The 26,094-nt window shown below is 39.7% G+C and overlaps 1 protein-coding gene across 21 annotated transcripts in view; it reads right to left on the reverse strand.

Annotated features, from left to right (window-relative positions):
- CDC42BPA (CDC42 binding protein kinase alpha) overlaps positions 1-25,482 on the reverse strand; it is a 324,447-nt gene extending 298,965 nt beyond the window's left edge. For 10 of the 21 annotated variants that reach the window (XM_032862853.1, XM_032862847.1, XM_032862851.1 and 7 more), the window contains exon 1: positions 24,130-25,481. In XM_032862853.1, the coding sequence (XP_032718744.1) occupies positions 24,130-24,307 (178 nt within the window). In that variant the 5' untranslated portion in view covers positions 24,308-25,481. Of the gene's footprint in view, positions 1-24,129 lie in introns of all 21 variants that reach the window. The other 11 variants (XM_032862852.1, XM_032862845.1, XM_032862842.1 and 8 more) reach the window with 2 other exon arrangements.
- Between the last annotated feature and the right edge of the window lie 612 nt (positions 25,483-26,094).

The raw sequence follows: 26,094 nt of genomic DNA on the forward strand, positions 1-26,094 counted from the left end.
AAAATACAAAGCCAAATGTAGTGGAGACTGTTTATAGTTTACCCGGAATCCATTCCCTCTTCCTAAAGAGAATCCAATTATTATTTAAACTTCCCTCACACAGCCCACAAATACCTTAATAATCCCTTCAATGCAATGACTAGTTCAAGAATAGACATAAGACCTAATTCTGACCATCAAGACTGGAGAGGAGACATTCTGGGTATTTCTGTGAAAGGTATAGTCTTGTTCATCTTGTAAAGGCTATAGGAAGCCATATCTCTCTCTCCCTCTCTCTCTCTTCCACCAAACAAGGATATTGTTCCAGTGCCATCCTACAACCTTGGAGAAAATAAGCGTTAAGAGAAGACTACACCATGGCAGCAGGGAGACTACAAGAACCTGGATGTTTGATAACACTGTTGAGCCACCAAACCAAGAGGCTTACCCTACCTCTACTCTTGATAGTTTTGCTAAGATATTCCTTATTATTTAAATGAGTTTGCATTGGGTTTTCAGTTATGTATAGCCAAAAGTACACCATCAACCACCCCCCATTTTTGCTGCTTAATCAACAACCTTTTATTATTGTACTAGCATTTAAATTGTTTTTTTACTCCAACCACTAAAATCGGGACTTGTACCATTAGAAATCTGACCTGTTTCTGCTACAGAATCATAAATTCAAGAAATAAAGTATAAAGGTTCACAAAATTCCTTTCAAGTTCATTTCAAGTTCATTTTAAAGGAAAGACAGCTTAAAAGTAACCAAAAGGCCTGAGGTGTATAACAGGCCTGCTAAAGTAGTTTTGAAAATATCACTGTTTAAAAAGAAATAAAAAGTCTAAGATGATGTTTTAAATTTCAAATGATAGCTACATATCACTAAATATAATCTCTATTCTTATAGATACAAAAGTGTTTCCACATTTTTATCCTAAAGGACATAAAAGTGAAATAGGTAACATTATGATATTATTCCAATTATTCTTGACAAAATGTCAGTAAAACAAGAATTTTGAAAATATTTTTGATAGCAAATGAATCACCAATAAAACTCACTGAATTAAAATCTCCTATTACCTAGAAGATACAGTGAAAATTCAAAAGATTTTAGGATAATTTGGTCATAATCTTACTACTTTCCACTGAAAACTAAAATCAAAATTCTAAATGTGTAAAACTGGACTTACAGAGAGGATTATGGGAGTTAAAAACATTTTAATGTTACTATAATGATAGTTCTTTCTACCTTCCACAACCAATACGATTATCCAGCATGAAGCAAGCATTCCATAACTGTTTGGATTTATTACTGTCATTATCATTAATGAACACTTTTTGACCTCTGGTCCATTTATCTCCCTCCTAAACATTCTACGTGGATGTCACGATCATTCAAACAAAACCAAAAGTCTACAGACTTACACATTTTGCTATTTAGATTACCCTCTTCGTCAAATTCTATTTCTTTCCTGATTTCTACAAAATTGCTTTAAAGTAGGAGTTCCAGAAGTTTTCTCTTCATAACAATGTTGAGATTTGACTGTATTAAAATAATTTTTATTTTATTGCCTATCTATTCCATTGTGCATTCACCAATTCTTTCATTTATCAAATAAATATCTAAGTAACTACAATACACCAAGGACTTGTGCTAGGTATTAGGAATGAAGTGATAAGCAAAACAGACAGAGTCCCTGCTCTGGTGGGGAAGTTAATATCTTAATCAAATAAGGACAAACATATATAATTTTAAAATATGTGTTGTAAATTAGGGGTTATGGTATATATTTTTTGAAACTGGTATATTTTCAATCACCTTTTAATCCTTATTGTTTACAATTTCTAAAAATTGTCACAAAAAGGGAAGTCAACCAAGCTGAATCCTCCAGCTCACAGAACTTAAAATGAATATTCTATCAGCGCAGTTCACACAATCTGTGACTAATATGATTTATTGTGAAAGAAGTCTGCATCCCCAATAGCCATCAGATTGATATGCAAGATTATGATGAAGTCATTTTTTAGAAAGACCTATTTCACATTTTCATCACTAGTTCACTGTAAAAGCTGCTTTGAAAAATGGCCCTAGCTTATAATAAAATCACATTTATACACAGATCAGTCTATAAGAGCATTATTTATAATAGCAAAAGAAAATTGAAAATAGCTTAAGTATTGAAAAAACATCGTAATGGCCAATAAATAACTGTGTATCTATTTAGTGAAATATTAAGCAGACTTGGAAAATGGGAATTATGAAAATTATACAAAATAGACTGGGTGTTATGAATACTATGAACACTACATGAAAAACAAATGATGTACTATATGGCGCCTAAAAGAACATAATAAAAAAAAATAAAATTCTACAATATAGAAAAAGGGGCTAAGAACATACAATATTGGGGTGCCTTGGTGGCTCAGTGGGTTAAACAACTGCCTTCAGTTCAAGGTCACGATATCGGAATCCCGAGATCAAGTCCCATGTCGGGCTCCCTGCTCGACAGGGAATCTGCTTCTCCCTCTGACCCACCCTCATGCTCTCTCTCTCTCAATCTCTCTCTCTCAAATAAATAAATAAAAATCTTTTTAAAAATTATATAACGTTGGTGACAATGATACTAGTATCTATTGAAGACTTACTATGGGCCAACATTTTAATATTACATATTAAGGAAAAATAATTCCAACAGTTAAATTCACTAAAGATATATACACAGTACAAAATTTTTACATTAGTCACAGTCCCAGCAATTCTGGCAATATATTCTCTTGCTTACTCCCTTCACACACTGCACACAAAGAAGACATAACAAATTAATATAGGAGGAAAAGTATGTAAGTTGAGATTCCGTTCAGCTCTACCTAACAGAAAACTCAAACATAGCTCAAACAAAATAAAAATGTATTTCTTTTTCAAGTAAAGTAAGTCTGAAGCTAAAAAGTCCAAGGCTGGTAAGGGAGCTTGACAAAGATGTCAGGAATCCAGGATGTTTTCAGTTCACTGCTATGCCATCCTTGGAGAAGCATGGTCCTCATGCCCAATCCTCATGGTCCAAGCTCTGAAGACATCACGTGTTCTGTGCAGCAGGAGGGACTAAGGTGGGTGAAGCCCCCCTCTTAATAAAACTTCTGATAAATAACACACATCACTTCTGCTTACATCAACTGATCAGAAGTAGTCATGTGGCCACAACTAACAGCAAAGAAAGCTAGAAGACAGTCAATCAAGTTTGTTAATAAAGAAGGTGAGCCCTACCATAACTCCAACAGTCTTTTCTGCAGAAAAGCCAATCCTCAAATTCACATGGAACCACAAAGAGACTAGGATAGTCAAAAACTCTTGAAAAAGAGGGGGCGCCTGGGTGGCTCAGTCATTAGAAATCTGCCTTTGGCTCAGGTCATGATGCCAGGGCCCTGGAATCAAGCCCCGCATCGGGCTTGCTGCTTGGCGGAAAGCCTGCTTCTCCCTCTCCCACTCCTCCAGCTTGTGTTCCCTCACTCTGTCAAATAAATAAAATCTCTTTAAAAAAAAAAAAAAAAAAAAAAAAACTCTTGAAAATGAAGAACAAAGTGAGAGAACTTAAACTTTCCAATTTCATAATTTGGCACAAAGCTACAATGATAAATTGCATATGTGGTACTGGCATAAGGATCAACATACAGATCAGCAGAATAGAACTGAGAGTCCAGAAATAACCCATACATCTATGATCAGTTGATATTTGAAAAGGATGCTAATATGTTCAATAGGGAAACAATAATCCGTTCAACAAATTATACCAGGATAATTGGATTTCCACACGCAAAGGAATGTTAGACCTCTACATCTACATCAGACCATTTACAAAAATTCAAAGGGATCTTTAGTTCATTTACTCTCCTTTCACAGAACTTTCACTTTAACTGCTTGATATGATTTATATTTCTTCTGCTATAATTCCCCAGAGTTATATCACAATTCCAAACTCATATTTCATACCAAATTCATATTTCCAAGGCACAGGGAACAGGAAGCATTTAGATGACATCCAACACACACACACAAACACACACGTACACAAAATAACCAAAGTTAAATTATGACCAAATAGTACCAGAAATTCAGCCACTATAATTGCCCTCACTCACCTCATATCTTTTTTTTTTTAAGTGGGCTCCATGCTGGGCAGAGCTTGAACTCACCACCCTGAGATCAAGACCTGAGCTGAGATCAAGAGTCAGATGCTCATAGGCAACCCCCATATCATTTTTTATAGTAATAACCTAAAGAAAATCGCTTGTTAGTTTTACTAATTTAGCTAAATATGTGTATAGACAAGTGATATTTGTATGTTGGTGCTATATAGCCTAAACACTTAAAGAAAATTAGTCTAAACTGAGCACAATACACTGGTCATCTATAAACCTCCATGTCCAATCTGCTAGGGTATTATATATGATCATATGTGTGTGTGTGTGTGTGTGTGTGTGTGTGTGTGTGTGTATGTGTGTATTTTACATTCTGGAGGCTGGGGACCTTCAGAAACAAACAACGTTAAAGAAGAAATATAAATCACCTGAAGCAGTTAAATAAAGTGAAAGTCCTCCTGTGAAAGGACAGTGAACCGAACTAAGCATTTCCTCAGTATTTTTTAAAGCTTTCTGGATCTTCAAAACAAGTAATTCAGACTCAAATACAGTTTGAGCCACTTGCAATTTCAGGGGGAAAAAAAGTTAAAACTGCTTTACCTGAAAAATCTTGGTATTAATAAACATTTAACAATTAAAGCTGTTTAATATCCCAATAGCTCCTACTGTAAAACTATATACTCTTACAAAAGTTATCTTCATCTCTTTTAGAACTGAAACATAAGTCAGACACTGCTGCAAAGGAAGTATCACCACGGCTGGGGAGAAAATTCCTTTATCATTTGCAAATACTAGTTATATTACATCATTTCCTTGTCTCTTTAAATGGGATGGTTGAGGTTGTATTTTTTGGGGACATACCTAACTGAAATCAAAACATGCTAGACTACCATAAATACCTTATCCTGACCCCAAGTAACTATTTCAAACTACGGATGCTGCAATCCAAGCACTCTTAGTATCTACTTTAAATCCTTCTCATTTTAAGTAAAGCCATTAAATCTAGAAACTAAAAAATGATCACCACTTTAAGATATAATTATCTTACATATGGCTTTACTATGTTCAATGTTTTCTTTTTTCCTTTTAGGTAAAATGCGAGAGTAAATACAGAACTTTTTTTATTATTTTTTTAAGATTTTATGTATTTAGAGAGAGAAAATGCAAGTGGGGGTGGGGGAACAGAATGGGTAGAGAATCTCAAGCAGGCTCCACAACCCTGAGTTCATGACCTGAGCTAATATCAAGAATCAGACACTTAGGGGTACCTGGGTGGCTCAGTGGATTAAGCCTCTGCCTTCAGCTCGGGTCATGATCCCAGGGTCCTGGGATCAAGCCCCGGATCAGGCTCTCTGCTCTGATGGCCCCTGCACACACCCCCTCCCGCCTGCCTCTCTGTCTCCTTGTGATCTCTGTCAAATAAATAAATAAGATCTTTTAAAAAAAAAAAAAAAAGAATCAGACACTTAACCTTTAACTGAGCCACCCAGGTGCCCCTTAAGATTGTTTTAAGTAATCTCTACACCCAACGTGAATGTGGGGCTCGAACTCACAAACCCAAGATCAAGAGTCAGATGCTCTACCGCTTGAGCCAACCAGGCGCCCCCAGAACTTTGTATTTATTTATTTTTCTCACAACTTTTTAAATATACAATCCCCAACAAAGTAAGTGACCAAACAAACTGAAAAACAATCAAATTAACCTTGAACAACAGAAGCAGTCAACAAACGAATCAGAAGAACATCTAATGCAAGGAAACAAAGTATTATGTTAATGTTTCGGTCCTCTGGGCTGCTGTACTAAACTACCACAAACTGGATGGCTTATACACAACGGAAATGTATTTCTCACAGTTCTGCAACGGTGGAACTCCACAATCAAGGCCCCAGCGCAGGTGCACTCCAGCAAACGCCCTCCTCCTGGTGGCAAGCTGGCACCGCTTCACTGTGTCCTCTGCGGCCCCTTTCATAAAGGTTCTAGTCCCATTCCTGAGGGTACCACCTTCAAAGACCATCATCATCTTTGGGGGTTAGGATTTTAACATACAAATTTGAAAGCAACACTAACATTCAGACCACAGCCATAACGCAATAATGATTTGTTTGGGGTGTGCTTTTTAATATGCATCTTAATGTTCACATTAAAAATGAAACCTGACCCAGGAGCAGCCAGAAATCAGACCAGTTTCCTAGTTAGGCCTATGTCTCAGCAACCCCCTGAAACAAAATCTCTTGACTCAGCCCTAAAACAGAAATGAAAAGGAGAGCTCATTTAGGTTTCAAAAACATCTTCTCTGTGAATGGGTGAAATTCATTCCAAGAAGACTCATTTAATGTGAGGCTTTTTTTTCTTTTTCACTTGCAAGGACCAACTTGGATTTCAGAAGACTCAAGAGCAGCCCAGTACTGCTGAAACAGAGTTGCCCTACAGCTGTATGTCTGACTGGAGTTCTGATGGCCCCTCTCCCGGTACCTAGTTGCTTACTAGTTGACAGAAGTGATCATTATATCCACCATATATATCACTTGTTTGATTTATTTTGTCCTTACTGCTGTTAGAGTTCCGGTCTGTGTCCAATTCCACAAACAATGAGTACTATGTGTATGCTGGGGTAACCTTTGAAGAATCTGGGTATCATTAATGTAAATACATAGAATTTATCCCACACAGCTCTTTCAGGAATAAACTACCCTCCCCAGGTAGATAAATACTATTTACAAATTACCATCTATGAGAATTATCACTAAAGAAGAAAAAAAGACTGATCTGCTCGAAGAATATCTCTCCTTTACTGTATCCAGTTCTGAGTTCCTCAGTTACAGGACTTAGAAAAGTTTGAAAATAAGGTCATGAGAAGAATAAGGTAATTGGGACTTTTTGACTCTGCAAAAACTAAAGGTATTGTTTAAGTTGTCATTTTTATTAGTTATTCTTGAACACAGATTTGATTGTCACTTTAAGAAAAACACCGGGAACACCTGGGTGGCTCAATTACTTAAGCCCTGGACTCTTGGTTTTGGCTCAGGTCCTGATCTCAGGGTCATGGGATCGAACCCTGACATTTCTTCACGCTCAGCACAGAGTCAGCTTGACATTCTCTCCCTCTCCTTCCCCCTATGCCCCTCTCCCTGCATGCACGCACTGGTGCACACGCACACACACATACACACACACAGTCTCTGTCTCTCTTACTCAAATAGTAAAATCTTCTTTTAAAAAAAAAAAAAAAAGTAAAACATCAAGCCCCAGTAAGCACCACCACCCTCACTAAATTTTAGTTAGATTGATATTCAGTGCATCCATTACTATAACCATATAAATTACTATTTTTCTTTCCTATACAAGTTTTTATTTTCTTAATAATTGCTTTCTCATTTGTTTCATTTTCTAAACAACCCCAGACTCTCCAGACTTCCAAATCTCCTCTCAAGAAGTCTATTCACATCAGTGTAGCAGTCTCTCCTGTCTGGACTGACTGACCTCAGTGCTGGGTGCAAAGCTGCTATTCTGCATTCTCCCTTCTCCATCATCCTAGCAAACCCCTTCTTCTCTCCCCTGTACTGGGCCTCCTGCTTCCTATAGCCTACATTTCCTCATCCTAGTTCATTCTCCTGTTTCGTTCGGGCTAGGATGACCTCCTCATCAGTCTGCCTAGGATCTTCCTGGCTTTCGCTCAAGTCCCAAATATGGAGCAACTTCTCGGTCCTAAGTAAGCCTGGATGGGGGGCTGCTTACCCTATTGGGAGCCCACTGATTGCAGAAAGTAAATTTTTTTAAAAACCTGCATGTCTAAAAATGACCTTAACCCATTCTCACCCTTGACTAAGAATCTGGGTACAGAATTCCAGGCTGGAAATCACTTGTCTTCAAACATTAACATTGCCTTTTAGCTTCCAGTCTTCGCTGCTGAGAAGTCCAAAGCCTTTCTGATTGCTGATCCTTTGTTTTCTTTCTCTTTGGAAACTTTCTGGGTCTGTTGTTTGTCCCAAGTTCTGAAAACTCCACAGCGTACTGACTGCGAGTCTTGATGTGAGTTTATTTCCATCCATTGTGCTGGGTGGGGCCCCTCTACAGAGAAACTCATAACCTTCAGTTCTAGAACATTTTCCTGAATTATTTCATTGATGAATTTCTCCCCTCTGCTCTCCCTATTGAAATCCCTATAATTCAGATTATTACTCAGAACTCCTAAATTGGCCTACAATGTTCTATGTCTTTTCTCTTTGCAGTTTTTGTTCTATTTTCTGGGAAACTTTTCCTGCTTTACTTTCCAACTCTTGTGCTGAGGTTTTAATTCCAGCTATCACATTTTTAATGTCAAAGAACTTATTTTTCATTCTTTTTTTCCTTTTTATGACATGCTGATTTGTTTCAGGATCTCTCTAATCTCTGAGAATATGCATAGTTTTGTTTTTGAAGTGAGTCTATTTCGCATAAGTTGTTTTTTTGTTTGTCTGTTTGCTCATTTGGAGCTACGCCTTACGCAGCAGAGGCTTTCCTTGGATAACTGACAATCTTTGGTTTCCTATTCATGCTTTTCTATTCATCCCATATTAAGTACGAGAAAATGAAAAGACGATCTGAAGCTTTGGAACAAGGACTGTCACTGTCTTGTGGCCACCACAGCCCTCCAGTGAAGGGCCCCTGATGTCCAAGAAAACTCTGCTAATCTTTTTGTTTTGAAGTAGGTTCCACACTTAGCGTGGAGTCCAAGGAGGGGCTTGAACTCATGACCCTGAGATCAAGACCTGAGCTGAAATCAAGAATCAGACACTTAACCTACTGAGCCACCCAGGTGCCCCTTAAAATCTGTCTCTGTATGAAGGCCAGCTGTCAGCATTCTGGGAGCCAAGCAGAAGTAAATAAACATTTATTTGACCTCATTTTCAGTAGCAAATGCCCACCCTAAACTACATCTAATATCACTCAACCCAGAGAATCTCTATTTTACTGAGAATAACCACCCAATCTCTGGGGAGCAAAAACTATAGTAGCCCAGTGGCACGCAGTAGGGAAGGGCCTGAGAGTTCCTATTGGTTACAGAAGTTTCAGTCACTCTTCCATATTTTAGTCCCACCCACACCTCAACTTTCAGAGGTTCCTTAAGAGACCAATTTCTAAGACTTTTGAGGATTCTGCTGAGTAAACTGGGTAAGCCCTCAGCTTTCACTCTTACTGAGGATTCAATTTTCTCAGATCTGCTAAGTCAGTTATCGCTCATCTGCCCACTTTTCGCCTTCCGTAATTTCACTGCTACAGCATCTCTCCTGTTTTTCTCATCTGTGAAGGTTTACTACTTTTTAAAAATTCCTTTACTCTAGTTTTAGGAAACTACAGAAGAGAATGAAATTATATTTGTGTGTTCAACTCATAATCACCAGACTTCAAAGTTTTTATAAGACACTGTGCAGGTAAGATTAAACATTACATACTTGATGGAAAAAAATTTTAACTTGAAAAATTAAAAATTTGATTTTATCTTATTCCTTAAGATAAGTAGCACCCTCTTCTCCTTATCTTTACTTCATGAAATACTTGTTTACCAACTGTCAACTGGTAAGGGAGGGGGTTATAAACCACTATTTATACAATCACTTTTGAAATAAAATAACATAAATCAACATTACCAGATGCCTACCATGTGTCATGTGTAGTAGGACCGGGGGGTGGTATAGAAAACAAGTTTCCAAACAAATTAACCAATGAGAGAAAAGTCATGGAATAGTCAAAGATGTGCCTTAATCAGTAGTAGAGACAACACTTCATTACAGCTACAGCAAAAGGTGAATGTGGTACAAAAGGGCAATACCAGAGAATCGGACGGGGGTGGGGGCTGTTGGTGATGGAAATACTCTGCATCTTGACTGCGCTAGAGCTCTACATTTGTTAAAACTCACAGAATACACACCAAAAAGAGTAAATTTCACTATATATGAATTATGCAAAGAATTTTTAAAGGTGAGGAGCACCTGGTAGCTTGTTTGGTTAAGTCTCTGACTTTGGCCCAGGTCATGATCCCAGAGCCCTGGGATCAAGTTCCTTACTGGGCTCCTGCCTTGGTGAGGATCCTGCTTCTCCCTCTGCCCCCCTCCTGCTCAAGCACTCTCTCTTTCCCCCTCTGACAAATAAAAAAAATCTTTAAGAAAAAATAAGATTTTTAAAGGTGAGAATGGGAAATAAATATAAAGAAAATTATAAACACACACACACACACGCCATCGGGTGGGGAAGATCAAAGTAAGCACAGGTGGGGACAGAAACCATTGTGGACCAGAGCAGGATCCTGAAGGCTGAACTAGATCAAAAGGATGTCCAATAAAAGGGCTGCATGGGATCACTTCTGGGATATTCTTGCCAAAGACGTATCATCATGAGGAAACAAACCCAAATTTAGTGTTACTACAAGTGTTGCAAAATACTGGCCAATAATCTTCAGAAGTCTCAGTCTGAAGACAGTCCAGACTGAATGAACACTAAAAGGCATGACATCCAAATATAACATGTGATTCTGAACTTTTTCTATAAAAATATTATCAGCACAACTGACAAAACTTGAATGAGGCCTGAAGATTAGATGATAGTGATAATAACACATCAATGTCAATTTCTTGATTTTTAATATTTGCATCATGATTATACAAGAAAATATATAAAATACACACAAACATACTTAGGAATGATAGGAAATCAATAGGCAATATATTCTCAAATGGTTCAGAGGGAAAGACACTGTATTGCACTTGCAATTTTTCTGTAATTTTTCTTTGTTTCAAATTTGTGGGTTTAAGTGATGAAAAAGATGAGGAAAATAGATAAAGACTATATCGTTAAAAATTCTGTATGTCACACTAAGGAGTTTAAATGTCATTCCAAAAACTATTAGTAGTCACTGTAGGATATTAAGCAAGATGTTGATATGATCAAAGGATCACGTTGTGTTTTTTAAAAATCCATCTACTAAACAAAAGCCCTGGGGCACCTGAGTGGCTCAGCCAGGTAAGCATCTGCCTTTGGCTCACTCAGGTCATGATCTCAGGGTCCTGAGATTGAGCCCCACATCAGACACCCTGCTCAGCAGGGGGATCTGCTTCTCCTTCTCTCTCTGCTCCTCCCCATGATTGCTCTGTCTCTCAATCTCTCTCTTTCTCAAATAAATAAAATCTTTTAAAAAATAAAATAAAAAATAAACAAAAGCCCTGGGTAGGATTCACAATATTTTCAGGTTAGGGACACAGGTAATAATGAGGTTATACATTACTCAGCATTTAATGGAGAAACAAAAGCATGATTAATAAGGTAAGATCCAGAAATGGGATCCATTTAGATACGTTTAATACAGGCAAGTCAACTGAGCCAGATAGACACAGAAGTTGAATAAAATCAGGATAACCCATACTTAATTGAGATTACCACAGGAACACAGGCTAAAGAAACAAAAACGATCATACTTAATCATAACCTGATGCAATGTAACACAGCAAGGACTCCTGGGGAAAACTGTTAACTTAGCATGCATCAGTGAGAAATGGGGTGACACATTACAAAGGCATGCAGCAAAAAGCAGAAATAGAAATCACACTAGACTTGCAAACGCTACTGTGGCTTTAACCATAAACTCTAGGAAAATCTTTATAAGTATGGAGCATGGAGAAACTTTATGGTATCATACCAGTATGTCAGCTTGACTATATCCCTGAGCTTTCAGTCTGTTTTTAAATGCTTCTTAGTTATAATTTTTGGTCAGGGCAAAGCCATACTTAGCTAGCAATACAATCTTAAAGTGGGGCTTTAGCCATTGCAAGCTTTTCCTAATCTTTTTTAACAAGCATTTTTTAAATCTTAGGACAGATATAAATGCTTAACTGCTGTTCATAAAGCAACTTGGGGCATTTCGCCTCTCCCAGTACACCAGATATTTAAGGATGGGATGCTGGCTGCAGCAGAACAACTATGTTGCTTTTACCAAACCCTCATAAAGTCGGCTTAGCTTTGTTCTGTTTCCCGACAGTCACCACAATCTCTCGAATTCTGAACCAATGCAATGATTAGAGAGGTAGCTGCACTGAAAAACGGAAACGACTAGGTTGAGCAGGAGCATCTCTGCAAACCAGTAACTGCACACACGAATTCAAAAGCATGTACGGGGTCTTAATGTAAACATGCGCATCCATCCATCCAGTGCAGACCTCCATGCTCACGGAATAAAAGACTACAGCTTCTGGGTGCTACAAAGGGCAGTGCTAAAAAATGTTAAGCAGAGAAAGAATAAAGGCAAGTCATTCAATCCTCACCTTTGGAGTCTGATGTAAATTGCAACAATATGCAAAACACCACGTGATAGATTTTAGTAACAACCTCTGTCACATGAGCAGTTCAAAGGTTCTGACGGCACCTACTGAGTCTAGTACACAGTCTTTTCCCAAACTGTTAATGTTCCTCATAAAAAGGGTTCAAAAGACAAATGACTGAGGCAAATTCTAGGTAAAACAAGGTTAAAAAGGGTTTCTGTACAGCACTTTTTTTAAAATAATTTTTTTAAAGATTTTTATTTATTTATTTGACAGATCACAAGTAGGCAGAGAGGCAGGCAGAGAGAGAAGAAGGGAAGCAGGCTCCCTGCTGAGCAGAGAGCCGCATGGATGCGGGGCTCGATCCAGGACCGTGGGATCACGACCTGAGCCGAAGGCAGAGGCTTTAACCCACTGAGCCACCCAAGGTGCCCCTACAGCACAACTTTTAAAAAACTTTTACTCTGACAATGAGTTTTGTAATAGCCAAAGATGCAATAAAACTATTTCTCAATCTTACATATTCACTGAACTCTTAATCTTCAGAATATTCATTTATATCCCTTGAAATATAGTTTAGAAAACACTAGTGTATACTGTTCATTTTCTTCATACTTACTGCTAGACCACAACATGTACTTACGGTGCTGCATAACCCTTAATCCACAAAAAGTCCTAGGTGAACAATACCTCAATGACCTTTCATGATTATTTTCATCTTTTGAGTCGAAGTCTAGAACTCTACCACTCACTTGCAGATTGGAACTATATAAATATAAAAATGAAACATAACTAGCCATGTAATAATATTTGCTGTTGGTGATGCAAAGAATAGGTACTGGCTTGATATCTGCTGAAAATAGTTCAGTTAATAACAAGATGTTCAATGCAAAGTATCTTGTCCTAAAAGCAGGAATAAGATGCTGTTGGCACAGTCACATAATGAAAGACATCTCCAATGCCAATATCATTTAAATAAAATATCATCAGTAAGAGATAAATATTTGTTACTGATGAAATACATCCCAGTATTAATACAGCTATACAATCCAATTAAACTTTACAAAAACAATAGTGTTTTAGTTCTTCTTTTATCATAATGCTAGATAAAAACTTAGAAAACCAGATAAAAGGGGCAAATGGGGGCTCAGTCAGTTAAGTGTCTGCCTTCTGCTCAGGTCGTGGTCCCAGGGTCCTGGGATAGAGCCCCACATCGGGGGGGTGGTGTCAGTGGGGAGTCTGCTTCTCCCTCTCCCTCTGCTCCTTTCCCTTACTCTTGCTCTCTCTCAAATGAATATATAAGACTTAAGAAAAAGAAAAAGAAAATCAGGAAAAAAAAGGAAATATAAATCACCAGAAAAGGAATAAACCTAAGTCAACTTTCAACCTTTTGCAAAATAAGCTATTACTATTATGTCCATTTTTTCACAAGATGATAAAACAGGGAGAGGTTCAGTAACTTGCTTAAATCATCCAGCCAATAACCAAAGCAGTCAGTCTGAATCCAAAGCCCTTGCTCTTTACCAGTATATTCATTTAGAAAGGAATATTTCGGGTTGAGGTATTCCACTTGCAGATCTTCACCATGGAAACTCTAAGTAAATTTAATTAAGCTTTATCACTATGAATAGAGCAAACAGAATAGGTGGGTGTTTTTTTTTTCACTGATTAAGCCTACAGTGATGTTTAAGCAATTTGAAATAAAACCGAAAGTTAAATGACTGCACATGACTGAACTAATTCACATGTACTCTTAAAAGACTGTTTTCATCCACATAAGAAGTATTTTCAACCATAATTAAATTTGGGGAGAGAAGAACAGTGTTGATGGGGAAGAAGGGAAAAATAAATGTGTATCAGAGGGGAGAGAAGAAAAGCTAATTAATCTGTCTTCCTATAAGCAATTTGTCTTTAAATAATCAAACAGAATTATCCTCTAGTCTTATTATCTGCCACCCTGATATCCAGAGAAGTTTATGTTAATCAGAGAGTTGCTCACATAGGGCTGAAACAGCACCAATTACCAACATCCCTCCTTGTTCCAGGACAGCACCCCCTCAGCTGGGACACTGCAGATAGTACTGAACCTTATATATACATTTTTTGCTATATGTATATACCTATGAAAAAGCTTTATTTATAAATGAGGCATAGTAAGAGATTAATAATAACTAATAATTAAATATAACCATTATAAAACTATGCTGTAATAAAAGTTATATGGCTGTGAACGGAGTCTCTCAAAATATCTCACTGTACTGTACGCAGCCTTCTTGTGACCATGTGAGATGATGAAATGCCTATGAGATAAGGTGATATGAAGTGAATGTCAAAGGCACTGTGACATAGCGTCAGGCTGTTGTGCTTCCTAGATAGCCTTTATTTTTTTCTTTTTTTTTTTTTCAAATTGAAGGTATATGGCAACATTACATCAGCACCATTGTTCCAAAAGCATTTGCTTTGTGTCTGTGTCACATTTTGCTGTATTTCAAACTTTTCATTGTCACATTTGTTGTGGTGATCCAGGGACCAGTAATCTGTGATGTTACTGTTGTAACCGTTTAGGAGCACTGCACACTATGCCGCAGAAGACGGAGAACTCAGCCGATAAATGTGTGTGTTCTGACTCTCCACCAACAGGCCATCGCCCAGTCTCTGTCCCCCTCCTTGGGCCTCCCTATTCTCCAAGATGGGATGCAACAGTATCGAAATTAGGCAGGTGAAAAACCCTACAATGGCCTCTAAGTGTTCCAGTGAAAGGAAAAGCCTCCTCTCACTTTAAATCGTAACTAGGAATGATTTAGCTGGGTGAGGAAGTCACATTGGAAGCCAAGACATGCCAAAAGCCAGGCCTCTTGTACCAAACAGCCAACTTACGAAAGCAAAGAAAAAGTTCTTGAAGTAAATTACACGTGCTACTCCAGCGAACGCATGAATGAGAAGAGAGCGAAACAGCTTTACAGCTCATACGGAGGATGTTTCGGTGGTCTGGACAGAAGAGCCATCAGCCTTCTGCCAACACAGCCATCAGCCAACATTCCCTTAAGCCAAAGCCTCACCCAGAGCAAGGCCCTGACTGAACTCTGGGAAGGCTGAGAGGGTGAGGGAGCCGCAGAAGAAAGTCTGACGCTGGCAGAGGTTGGTTCACGAGGTCTCAGGAAAGAAGTCGTCTGGACAGAAGTGCAAGTTGAAGCAGCAGGTGCTGACGGAGAAGCTGCAGCAAGTTCTCCAGAAGATCCAGCTCCGAGAAGTCATGAAGGCGGCCACACACAACATCAGATTTCAGTGTCGACGAAACAGCTTTGCCCTGGAAGATGCCATCTAGAACTTTCACAGCCAGAGAGAAGTCAACGCCTGGCTTCAAAGCTTCAAAGGGCAGGCTGACTCTCCTGTGAGGGGCTCGTGCCGCTGGTGACTTTAAGGGGAAGCCAGCGCTCAGGTGCCATTCCAGAAATCCTAGGACCCTTAAGAAGGATGCTAAGTCTACTCTGCCCGTGCTCTGTGACCACAGCAACAAGGCCTGGATGACAGCACATTTGTTTACAACCTGGTTTACTGAAAATTTTAAGCCCACTGTTGGGACCCACTGCTCAGAAAAAAGATTCCTTTCAAAACATTACTGCTCACTGACAATGCACCTGGGCACCCAAGAGCTCTGATGGAGCCGGACAAGGAGATTAGGGTTGTTTTCATGACCACTAACACAACATCCATTCTAAGCCCATGGATCATGAAGTAATTTGCACTTTCAAATCTTAATACTGAAGAACTACATTTCATTTGGCTATAGCTGCCACAGAGCATGATTCCTCTGATGGATCTGGGCAAAGTAAATCAAAAACCTCCTGGAAAGGATTCATCTTTTTATTTCATCTACTCTAGATGCCATTACGAGCATCCGTGATTCATGGGAAGTCATCAAAATATCAACATTCACAGGGGTTTGGAGGAAGTTGACCGCAACCCTCAGGGATGACTCTGAGGGGTTCAAGACTTCAGGGGAGGAAGTCACAGCAGACGGGGAGGAAAGAGCAGGAGAACTAGAATCAGGAGCAGAGCCCGAGGATGGGACGGACGGGATGCAACCTCATGATGGAACCTGAACGGATGAAGTTGCTTCTCATGGAGGCGCAAGGAAAGTGGTTTCTTAGATGGAATGTACTTCTGCTGAAGATGCTGTGAAGATCGTTGAAACGACAACAAATGTTTGGAATATCCCACAAACTAAGTTGATAAGACAGCAGGAGCATTAAGAAATTTTCCCATGGCTCCAATGCTATCAAACAACATCACATGCTACAGAGAAATCCTTCATGAAATGAGGCAAAGTCATTGTTGTTTTAAGAAATCGCCATGGCCACCCCAACCTTTAGCGCCCACCACCCTGACCAGTCAGCAGTCACCAACATGGAGGCAAAACCTCTCAGCGGCAAAAAGATTGCAACTTGCTGAAAACTCAGATGATGGCTACCATTTTTAAACAATAAAGCATTTTTAATCAAGGTATGTCCTTTTTTAAGATATAATGCTATTACACATTTAGTAGACCACAGTAATGTAAACATAATCTTTACATGCACTGGAAAACCAAAAAAAAAAAAAAAAAAAAAAAATCATTTGAATCAGTTTATTAGGATATTTACTTTATTGCAGTGGTCTGGAACCAAACCCTCAGTATCTCCAAGGTATGCCTCTATATATGTTTTTCTCTTTAATAAAAGGATTGTATTTTCTGGTTTCTTTACACCAGATATAAATAGGTGCTGGCACTTGAAACCCATAGCTTCATACATATGTTATAGGTAATAAGGAAATTCCACACTAGTTCAACAGTCTGAAACCAATAGCTTAGTTAAAACACTGTAACTTACAAAAAACAATACTTAATACGGTAATGAATTCTAAAATTGGCCAAGTCCTTGATCTTTTCCTCTTAAAAATCACTAAGTAATGAATAAAACTATTTCAGATAAACACTTTTGCAACGTGTAAACAATTATAGTAACTAAAGCTACAAAAGATAAAGTGAGAATTTCTGTATTTACTGTGAGTGCCTATACTTGAAAAGCAAGTTCAATTAGACCAAGAAAAGGTCATAAATAGTCTTCTCAGTAATTTCAAAGACTGTAGGAGCTGATAGCACTGGTTCATTACTTTATATCTAATTTCACTCTACTTTATAAGGTGCTTTTCCTAGATGTCCTTGTTCATCACCATCACACTTGTGCTAGACCACCATGATCAAGTTTCTCTCTCAGTTCTCATGATTATCACACAATAGACAATTAAAAATCCACAACCACTAAAAAGTAAAAGAAAATTTATTCAGATTCAGATTCTCTCTCAAACCACACAGTATCCCAAAATTATCTCTTTCTAATCCTCATATAAGGAACACCACAATCTCATACTAAAAGTGCATTTCCCAAAGAGTATTCCATGGAACACTGGTTGCCATACATCTTCCAGATATTCTTTAAAAATATGGTTCTATAATCATACCAACTGTACAAATTCTAGGATAACTGGCAGTATTTCTGATGTTTAATTTTGTTTAAAATAGTTTCCTAAATTTAATTAGCCACATAAACAGCTCCCTTCCCTCCCTTACCACAAAGCACCTATTAATATCCCCTGGGTTTCCAGAACACATTTTGAAACTAGGGATGGGGCTAGAGTGAAGAAGCCCTAATTCCAAAATAGAACTCAACAGTTCATAGGAGGAAAAAATTAAGGGTCAAACAGCAAGATGAGAGAGTGGGGAGCCAGATCTCCATACCTTCTGTTACCACAAGAGCTAAAGTGCTGTCTTCCTACAGCAGCAGATAGAGAAGCATTAGAAAGTGGGTTAGCCAATATAAGGTTAGCCATTGCCCATGTACTAGCTGGAAAAGAGGTGGACACTAGGAAGAAAGAACAAAGCAAATAGCTGGGAAGAGTGATCCAAGTGCTCTGATGGACATCAGTGGGGAAGAGAAAGAAATCCTCTGGACCTACAAAGGAGTTTTGCATGCAGTGATAACAAAAAAATAGCCATTCCTACATCTGGGATGACCTATACTTACAGTGAGGTCATTCAAAAACAAAAATTATGTAAAGAAATTCTTGACTCATTAACATACAGTGAAAGCAGCGAAAGCAGCGGAGCAGTTCTTGGCCATAGCTTCTGAAAACTTGAAGTCACTCACTCCCACTGGTAGTTTCATGAGTAGGAAGGGATCAGAAAATCCATGGAAGCAGCAAACCCTTCTCACTTGCATCTACTCTAGAATTCATCTGAAGTAACGGGAAGATATAACAAAAAAACTAATACCAATATCTACAAGTCATATGATCATCCCTCATGTTCAACAAACTTCCAACTCTGACAATCAATGAGCCAACATCCAGGACCCCAAAGTCAGAGAAGGAAAAATGTCAAAGGAAAAAGAAATGAACCATCAAAGACTCAGACAATACAAAGAAGTGAAGCTGGGGCGCCTGGGTGGCTCAGTGGGTTAAGCCTCTGCCTTCGGCTCGGGTCATGATCTCAGGGTCCTGGGATGGAGCCTGTATTGGGCTCTCTGCTCAGCAGGGAGCCTGCTTCCCCCACCTCTCCCTCTGCCTGCCTCTCTGCCGACTTGTGATCTCTCTTTCTCTGTCAAATAAATAAAATCTTTAAAAAAAAAAAAAAAAAGAATACAAAACAGGAGTGAAGTCAATTTCTCTGTTCACTAAGTTCTTGTAAATTAAACATACCTATTCACAGTGCAGACTTAAGTAAGCAACCCAGGAAAACACTATATTCATGCTCATTTTTATCAGTCATCCTTTCTCCCGTTCTCCATCCCTCCTTCCAAGTTTCTTGCTCCTCTCTAAATTCCTCTTCTTTAAATTCTTAAGTCTGTCCCTAAATTTATCCTGTGCAGTTTTTTTTTTTCTGGGGGGGGGGGGGACTTGGTCTCTAATCCTTTTGCTGTCAAACAACATATTTTAGCTTCATCTACACTAGAGTTTCAAACTTTTTGGATCCAAATCTATAGTAGAAATACAGGAAGACACGAGTTTTGCATGAAAATACTTATTCTTTCTAAACATGATGTCCTTAACATTTTCTATTCTGGTCTATTTAATTTTTTAAATGCTGGTTGGACTTAGTAAATTGACTTTAAAATCCATCAAAATCAATAGGATGAAATACAATGGGCTACTATATACAACATACTGGCAATAAGAGTGCCAAAGGAGAAAAGATTTCAAAGCAATTTTTTGACTGCCACTGAAGAGTAGAATAATAAATTATTAATTCATACCAAGTTTGGTTCCTTTACCCTAAAATAGCCTGGGCTTACTCTATAATATTAATCAACTCCCAGGAATTATGAAATATTTCAGAAAATTGCCAACGTTATGCTATTTGTTTTTACACTGCTATACTAAAGCATGCCCTACATATCCATATGAAAAATAAATTCCTAAAATTCTTAAACTGTTACTCCTAACATGCTCATTCTCACAGAACAATAAATTCTTCAAAAAGAGAGACACACACACAATACCAAATGATTTCACTCAAATATGGAATGTAAGAAATAAAACAAACAGAAGGCAAAAAAAAAAAAAAAAACCCCAACAAAACAGACTCTTCAACACAGAACAAAGTGGTGATTGCCAGAGGGAAGTTGGATGGGAGGTATGGGTGAAACAGATAAAAGGGATTAAGAGTACTTTTATCTTGATGAGCACTGAGTAATGTATAGGATTGCTGAATCACTGTACTGCACACCTGAAAATAATACTGTGTTAGCTATACTTCCATTAAAAACAGAAACAAAAGAGAAATGCTAAAGAAATAGCCACTACTTATTGAACTTGCTTCTACCACGCACCAGCACTGTATTAGGTCAAAAAAATTCTACTTCCTCACTATCATTCTTAGGAAAAGAATAATAAATGACTAGTATAAAGGAAACAAGTGCCCAATCTGTATTTCCAATGACATTTATGACAATCCTGAGGACTTAAAAATAAACTTAATCATCTGTATGAAACGAACACTTTGATGGTTTGGTATGACAAATTCTGCTAACATAAAGCTAGTAAGGAGCCACAGAAGTGAAGAACCAGATGTCCCAGAAAAGATTCAGATACTTCTAATGAAGACATTTCCACCTCACTTAATTGACCCACACCTGAAAAAATGTGAATTAGCTTTAAAACTACCCCAGTGAAAAGTTTAAACCACAGTACCCACTGAAGTGCTCTAGAAACAAGCTTATTATTAATCATTTAGATGTATGTGTGTGCATACACTAAATAATCTATAAGATTATATTAAGGATAATTTAAGTGAAATATTACAAAGTATAAGATTCAGAAACCATCAAAAAAGTTATACAGATAGCCTTGCTTGCTTCTTTTGTATTGAGTAACATTATCCTACATGTATTCTTTAAGTAAGTTGGTAAAGAATTCCCTAAAATTCCAATTTCCTATTTCAAAGTAGAGGGTAGCCAATTCAATGAAAAATGCACTCATTTCAGTCACTGTGAGCAAATAAGTTTATAATATAAACATTATTCTCACTTCCACAACTGTATTGTAACTTTTGCTAGAGTTATATACTACTGACATCGAAACTATTACTTTATAAACAAACATTCAAACTATTATCATTTCACCAGTTAAAAAACAAGGACACAAAAGTCTTTCAAATCTTACTGGATATAACTAGAAAATATATATTATTAAATCTAAGTGGTCCATGGCCTTAAGTTACTCTTATCCCCTTGCTCTATTGCTCACTGCCTTAATTTCTTCTTCCTCTCTAAAACTCTACTTATTTCCTCCCTCAAGACATCAGCACAAGCAAGGAATGCGGCCCTCCTCCCGACCAAAAAAACATATCTGAGTAAAATATCAGTTGTTTTTGTCATGATACTGTAATGAACAAAACATTAACTATACCAATGTAAAAGTGAAACGGACCATAACTAGGAATAAAGTGAAACTGATGGAAAGGAAGCAAGGCAGACAGACAGAACCTTGGCTGACTCCATTTTTTAAAGTAGCCTATCACCAGCATAAAAATAAGGCATAACTAGATGACACATTCATTAATGTAAACAGCCAAACACAAATATACACCATGTAATTCAGAGTATTTAACTACTACTGCTCTACTGTTGCAAACACTGAGTCTTTTAAAACTCAAACTAAAAAGTGTATCATTTAACGCAAATCAGAATTATCATAGTTAAGCCCAATGAACAATCCCTATAAATTTCCAATACCAACCAAAAAAATAATGTTTAAGAAATTAAATTGAGGTCATTTCACTATCTGGAAACTTCATCTGTTCTTTATATAATGTTAGATGATAAGAATAACATAGGACATGTCCCCAAAATGTAGCAATCAAGTTCAACGCAAACAACAGCTGATTTATTTCAATACTTAAATGGAGGAACAGACTGGCATTCTTAACCTAAATTCTCAAATAACTTAAAAATAATAAATACACCACTCAAGATACATCTTTTGACAGCTTTTCCATTCTTAACTTTTTCTTAGTCTTCACCCAAATGTCTATGGTTGGTAACTCCCACTTTTGAGACCTCACACTTAAAAATGCCTGACTAGACACTGCCTACCCCAACAGCGTACAAATTCCTTAAAAATTCTAGACTCTTTTTCTCTACTACTGAAAAACAATACAAGTTTACTGGAGACTGTACATTTTTGTTACATCCTGTCAGACTTCTAAGGAGGCAAAATATGAAGGATACCACTGAAACTTAACTTACTTTATTAAACCGTGCAAAGTCCCTGGTTTGAAATACTCAAACATATTAAGAAAGATAAAGTATATTTGGCCAAATACTTACTTGACTTTTGGCTTAAACTAAATATGCATAAGCAAGTTTTTTAATAGAGATATAAGAAACAAAATCCAAGAAAACATCTTTGGTGAAAAAATATAAATTATTCTAGCAAAACAGCAAAACACCTTCTTGCATGAAACTACGTAAACTCAACCAAAAGGCAACTGAGGATACGATTTTCTCTTTTACCACAATTTTAAAATCATATTTATTACTGGTGCATACACAGAGTTCTCCCATCATTTTGTAGATGAGAAAGAACAGCTACTAAATGATAATCATGATCATAGTCAAGAGTGTCCCTATGGTACTTAACTCAAGAACTGAAATTCTAAAAGTACCTAAATCTTTTCTTTAAATTTTCAAAACACTAAAAAAAAAAAAAAACTCTGAATCTAGGAAACATGGGATGCAAAACAACATACGTTTTGCAAAATATTTTACTCTACACATAAAAATAAAAGACGTATGAAACCAGTACCAAAGTCAATCAAAATTGTCTCAGTCTTAAGAGAGAAGATAGTTTAGACTTCTTCCATTCCTAATATAAGCCTGGCGGTCTGTTTGTAAAAAATCATCCTGTTCACATTTATAAATACATACACATACACACACATTTTTAAATACCTCATGACATTAACTTGTTAGAAAACTTCTGATACTGGCAAGTTGGATAAAGTTATTACCTATAGGCCATCTTGAATGAGTTCTCTACCTAACCAACTAATTTTTTTTTCTGACCAACTAATTTTTCATAAATTTCAAATCAAAAAAATAAATGAACAAAATAGTCACCACCTGACTTTTACTTCAAGAAAATACAGCTTTACTTGGGAACAAAGACATTTCAGGACATTTTCCAACAAACTAAAATTATTAATATTCCTAAGGTACAAACACTTTTTTAGCTAATACTCCTCAAAGGCCGATGTACCAACACAGGTGTGGGTGGTGATGTGTGTTGGATGTTGGAATGTGCTCGCGTGTAACACGGGAAGCAGAACTTAAGCCAAGCCTTCAAGCCTGAAGGTCACATGGAGCGTCTGCGCTCATCTCTGATCTATGGCACTACAGAGGGTCTTTGAAATCACATCTCTATTTCGGGAAATGGAGACAAAAATCTCACCGGTTTAGATCTGCATTAAATGTATAGTCCGTCTAACCCTCAAGTGGGAGCTGTTCCCAAACATTCTCCACCAACTACTATCACAAAATTTTTTAACTATTATGTCACGCTATCTGAAGAACATGACAATTTTTGGAAAGCCCATGTTTAGTAGTTTCCTTTGCTTGTACCACAGGGAAATGAAAACAAATCCCCGAGATCACCACCTTCCAGTTCCTGTTGACCTAAGACGTTTCACTATCTCCTCCCCTTTTCAAGAGCGATTTCCAAAGACCGGGAAGGAAAGCTTCCACCAATAAATACCTTTCAACTGAATGTGTGTTACTCCGCCATGCGTTAGGCAACTGTGAGCAATAATCCATTTTGCTCATCACAGAATTATTCAAAAATCTCTTACTATTGACCTCTAAACATAAGTTCTTCCTCCTAAATTCCACATTAAATCAAGGCAATAATTGAGTCGCACGGTTTTACTCTTGGGAAAATATCTACCAAAAACTTAGCAAAAAAAAAAACCTTGAATAATTGGTATCTATACCTTCACTGCACATACATCTAAATGTACGTACCATACCCATTATTTAAGTCTCTGTTATAAATACATGGTACACGGACCATCTATCTGCCTATCTACACACTGATGACAGAGTCTAGGGCTTACTCACGGCAACTCCCCGGCGACAATTAAATCCCAGCGCCCACCTCCAGGGAGCTTACTGAAAAATACAAACTCACCCCATTCCAGGTATTCAAGAATGTTCTTCTCTCTTCGCAGCGGAGAATTATTGCATTCATCATAAAGGCAGATGAGTATATCCAACAGCGTCTCCACACTGAAGCATTGCCCATTGGTCTGAGCGGGCCCGTCCAAAATGAACTGCTCCAACTGCCTCAAACGCACTTCCCCGGACATGTTTGCTTCGGGGTCCGCCGCTCTTCCCTTCAGTGAGTATTACAGTTTGCACTTCGAGTATGTGATCCTAAGTTTTATAAGGTGCGGTTTTTAAAAATAAACCCTTCGTCCCGCACACCACTGTCGTGCACGGCAGGTACTGAATGACACCCCGACACGCCAGGAAGCTCCCGTCACCGAAGCGTCTTCGATCCCGCACAGATGCATGTATCGGGAGGGAAAGTTACCATAAAATAGATCTCTAAAACATCTTAAAAAGAATAATACAATTAAGTCGTATATTTAAATAAAATAATAATTAAAAGTACAGCGAACCAAAGAGTCAGGACTTCTTTTTAAAAAAGAAGAAGAAGAAAACAAAATACAACTCTTCTCCTTCATTCAAAATTCAGCTCGTGCAACACAATCCCGCAACGAATCCGGCTGCATCATTAATGAATCGGGTCCGATCCGCATCAGCAATTCACTTCCCGGGAAGGAGGAAGACGGAAAAGGGAGGAAAGCCCCAGAAGGTACATGGGGGAGGGAAAAGCTCGGCGCTGCTGCAAAGGCTGCCGCCCGCCGCTGGGAGAGCGCCCCGGCGGCGGCGGCGCGGCGGTGGCGGCGGCGGGGAGGGGGCGAGGTCCCCGAGGCAGCCCCTCGGCTCGCCGCCCGCCCGGTCCCGCCCGGAGGACGCTCTTCCTTTCTCCTCCCGGCGTCCTCCTCCTCACGGCTCCGCGGCGAGTCGTCTCTCCCGCGGATTCCGGTCGAAACTCCTCATCTCCCTCGCAGCGTCTGCCGGGGCCTGACGCGCGGCGCGGCCGGGACGGGAGCGCGGGCTGCGGCGGCGCTCGCCCCGGCTCCGGGGGGCTGCGGCTACTCGGCCGCCCGCGCCCGCCCCATGGCGGGGGTCGCCGGCCGGGGGCCTGTGCCGCGCCGGGCGGACAGCCGCTCTCCCCCCTCGACCGCCCCAGGCTCCCGACGCCCTGGCGCGGGGCGGGCGGGGGGTTGGGGGGGTCCGGATTCAGAGGACGCTGGCGGCTCCTTCTCCCCCTTCTTCACGCCCCGGGGCTAAGGGCATCTTTCCCCGACGAGGCGCAGGAGGAGGGGTGGGTGCCGCCGCTGAGGCGAGCAGAGGCTGCGGCAGCCGGGCTCGCAGCCACTCCCTTCCTCTCCGTCCCACCCCTCCCCCGCCTTCCCGGCCTGGCGCGCTCGCGCCCTGGGCTCCGCGAGGCTCCCCCAGCCCCCGCCGCGCGCGCGCCGGCCTGAAGCGCGCCGCCGCGCCAGGATCCAATATGGCGACGCGGGCGCGCGCGAGCGCACCGCCCCCTACGCGCGCCGCCCCCGCTCGAGTCCGAGTCCGCGGGCCCAGCGGGGGTCGGTCCCGCGCCCGCGCGGAGCAGAGCGGAGGCCTCAGCGGGCCGCGGGCCGTTGCACCCCACCCCCTCCCAACAGGACGGCCGGAGCCGGCGGGGCCGTGGCCGCCGCGACGTGGAACGCAGGGATGCAGGAGGACCCGCGGAGGCCTCTCGTGCGGACCGCCATCGGGCCTCGCCCGGCGCGCTGGAAGCACCACCTGCCCCGCACGTTTGCTCTGGGTTTGGGGGTGGAGGGGCGCCTTCCAGGAGCTGCCGGCGTCAGGCCCCCCCAGACCGGCGGAGGACCGTGCCTCTCTTACCGCCCCTCACCTGTGCACCACCCGCCCTGCCAAATGCGGCGCCCGAGCTCAGCCGACTGGCAGTTCCCCCGGTGTCTAATTACACCACTTCGTGTGTCATTCCCAGGACAAATGCAGTGACACACTTGTG

Source organism: Lontra canadensis, unplaced genomic scaffold, assembly GCF_010015895.1.
Source record: "Lontra canadensis isolate GAN:19392208 unplaced genomic scaffold, GSC_riverotter_1.0 scaffold24, whole genome shotgun sequence".
In the NCBI taxonomy this organism is placed as follows: Eukaryota; Metazoa; Chordata; class Mammalia; order Carnivora; family Mustelidae; genus Lontra; species Lontra canadensis.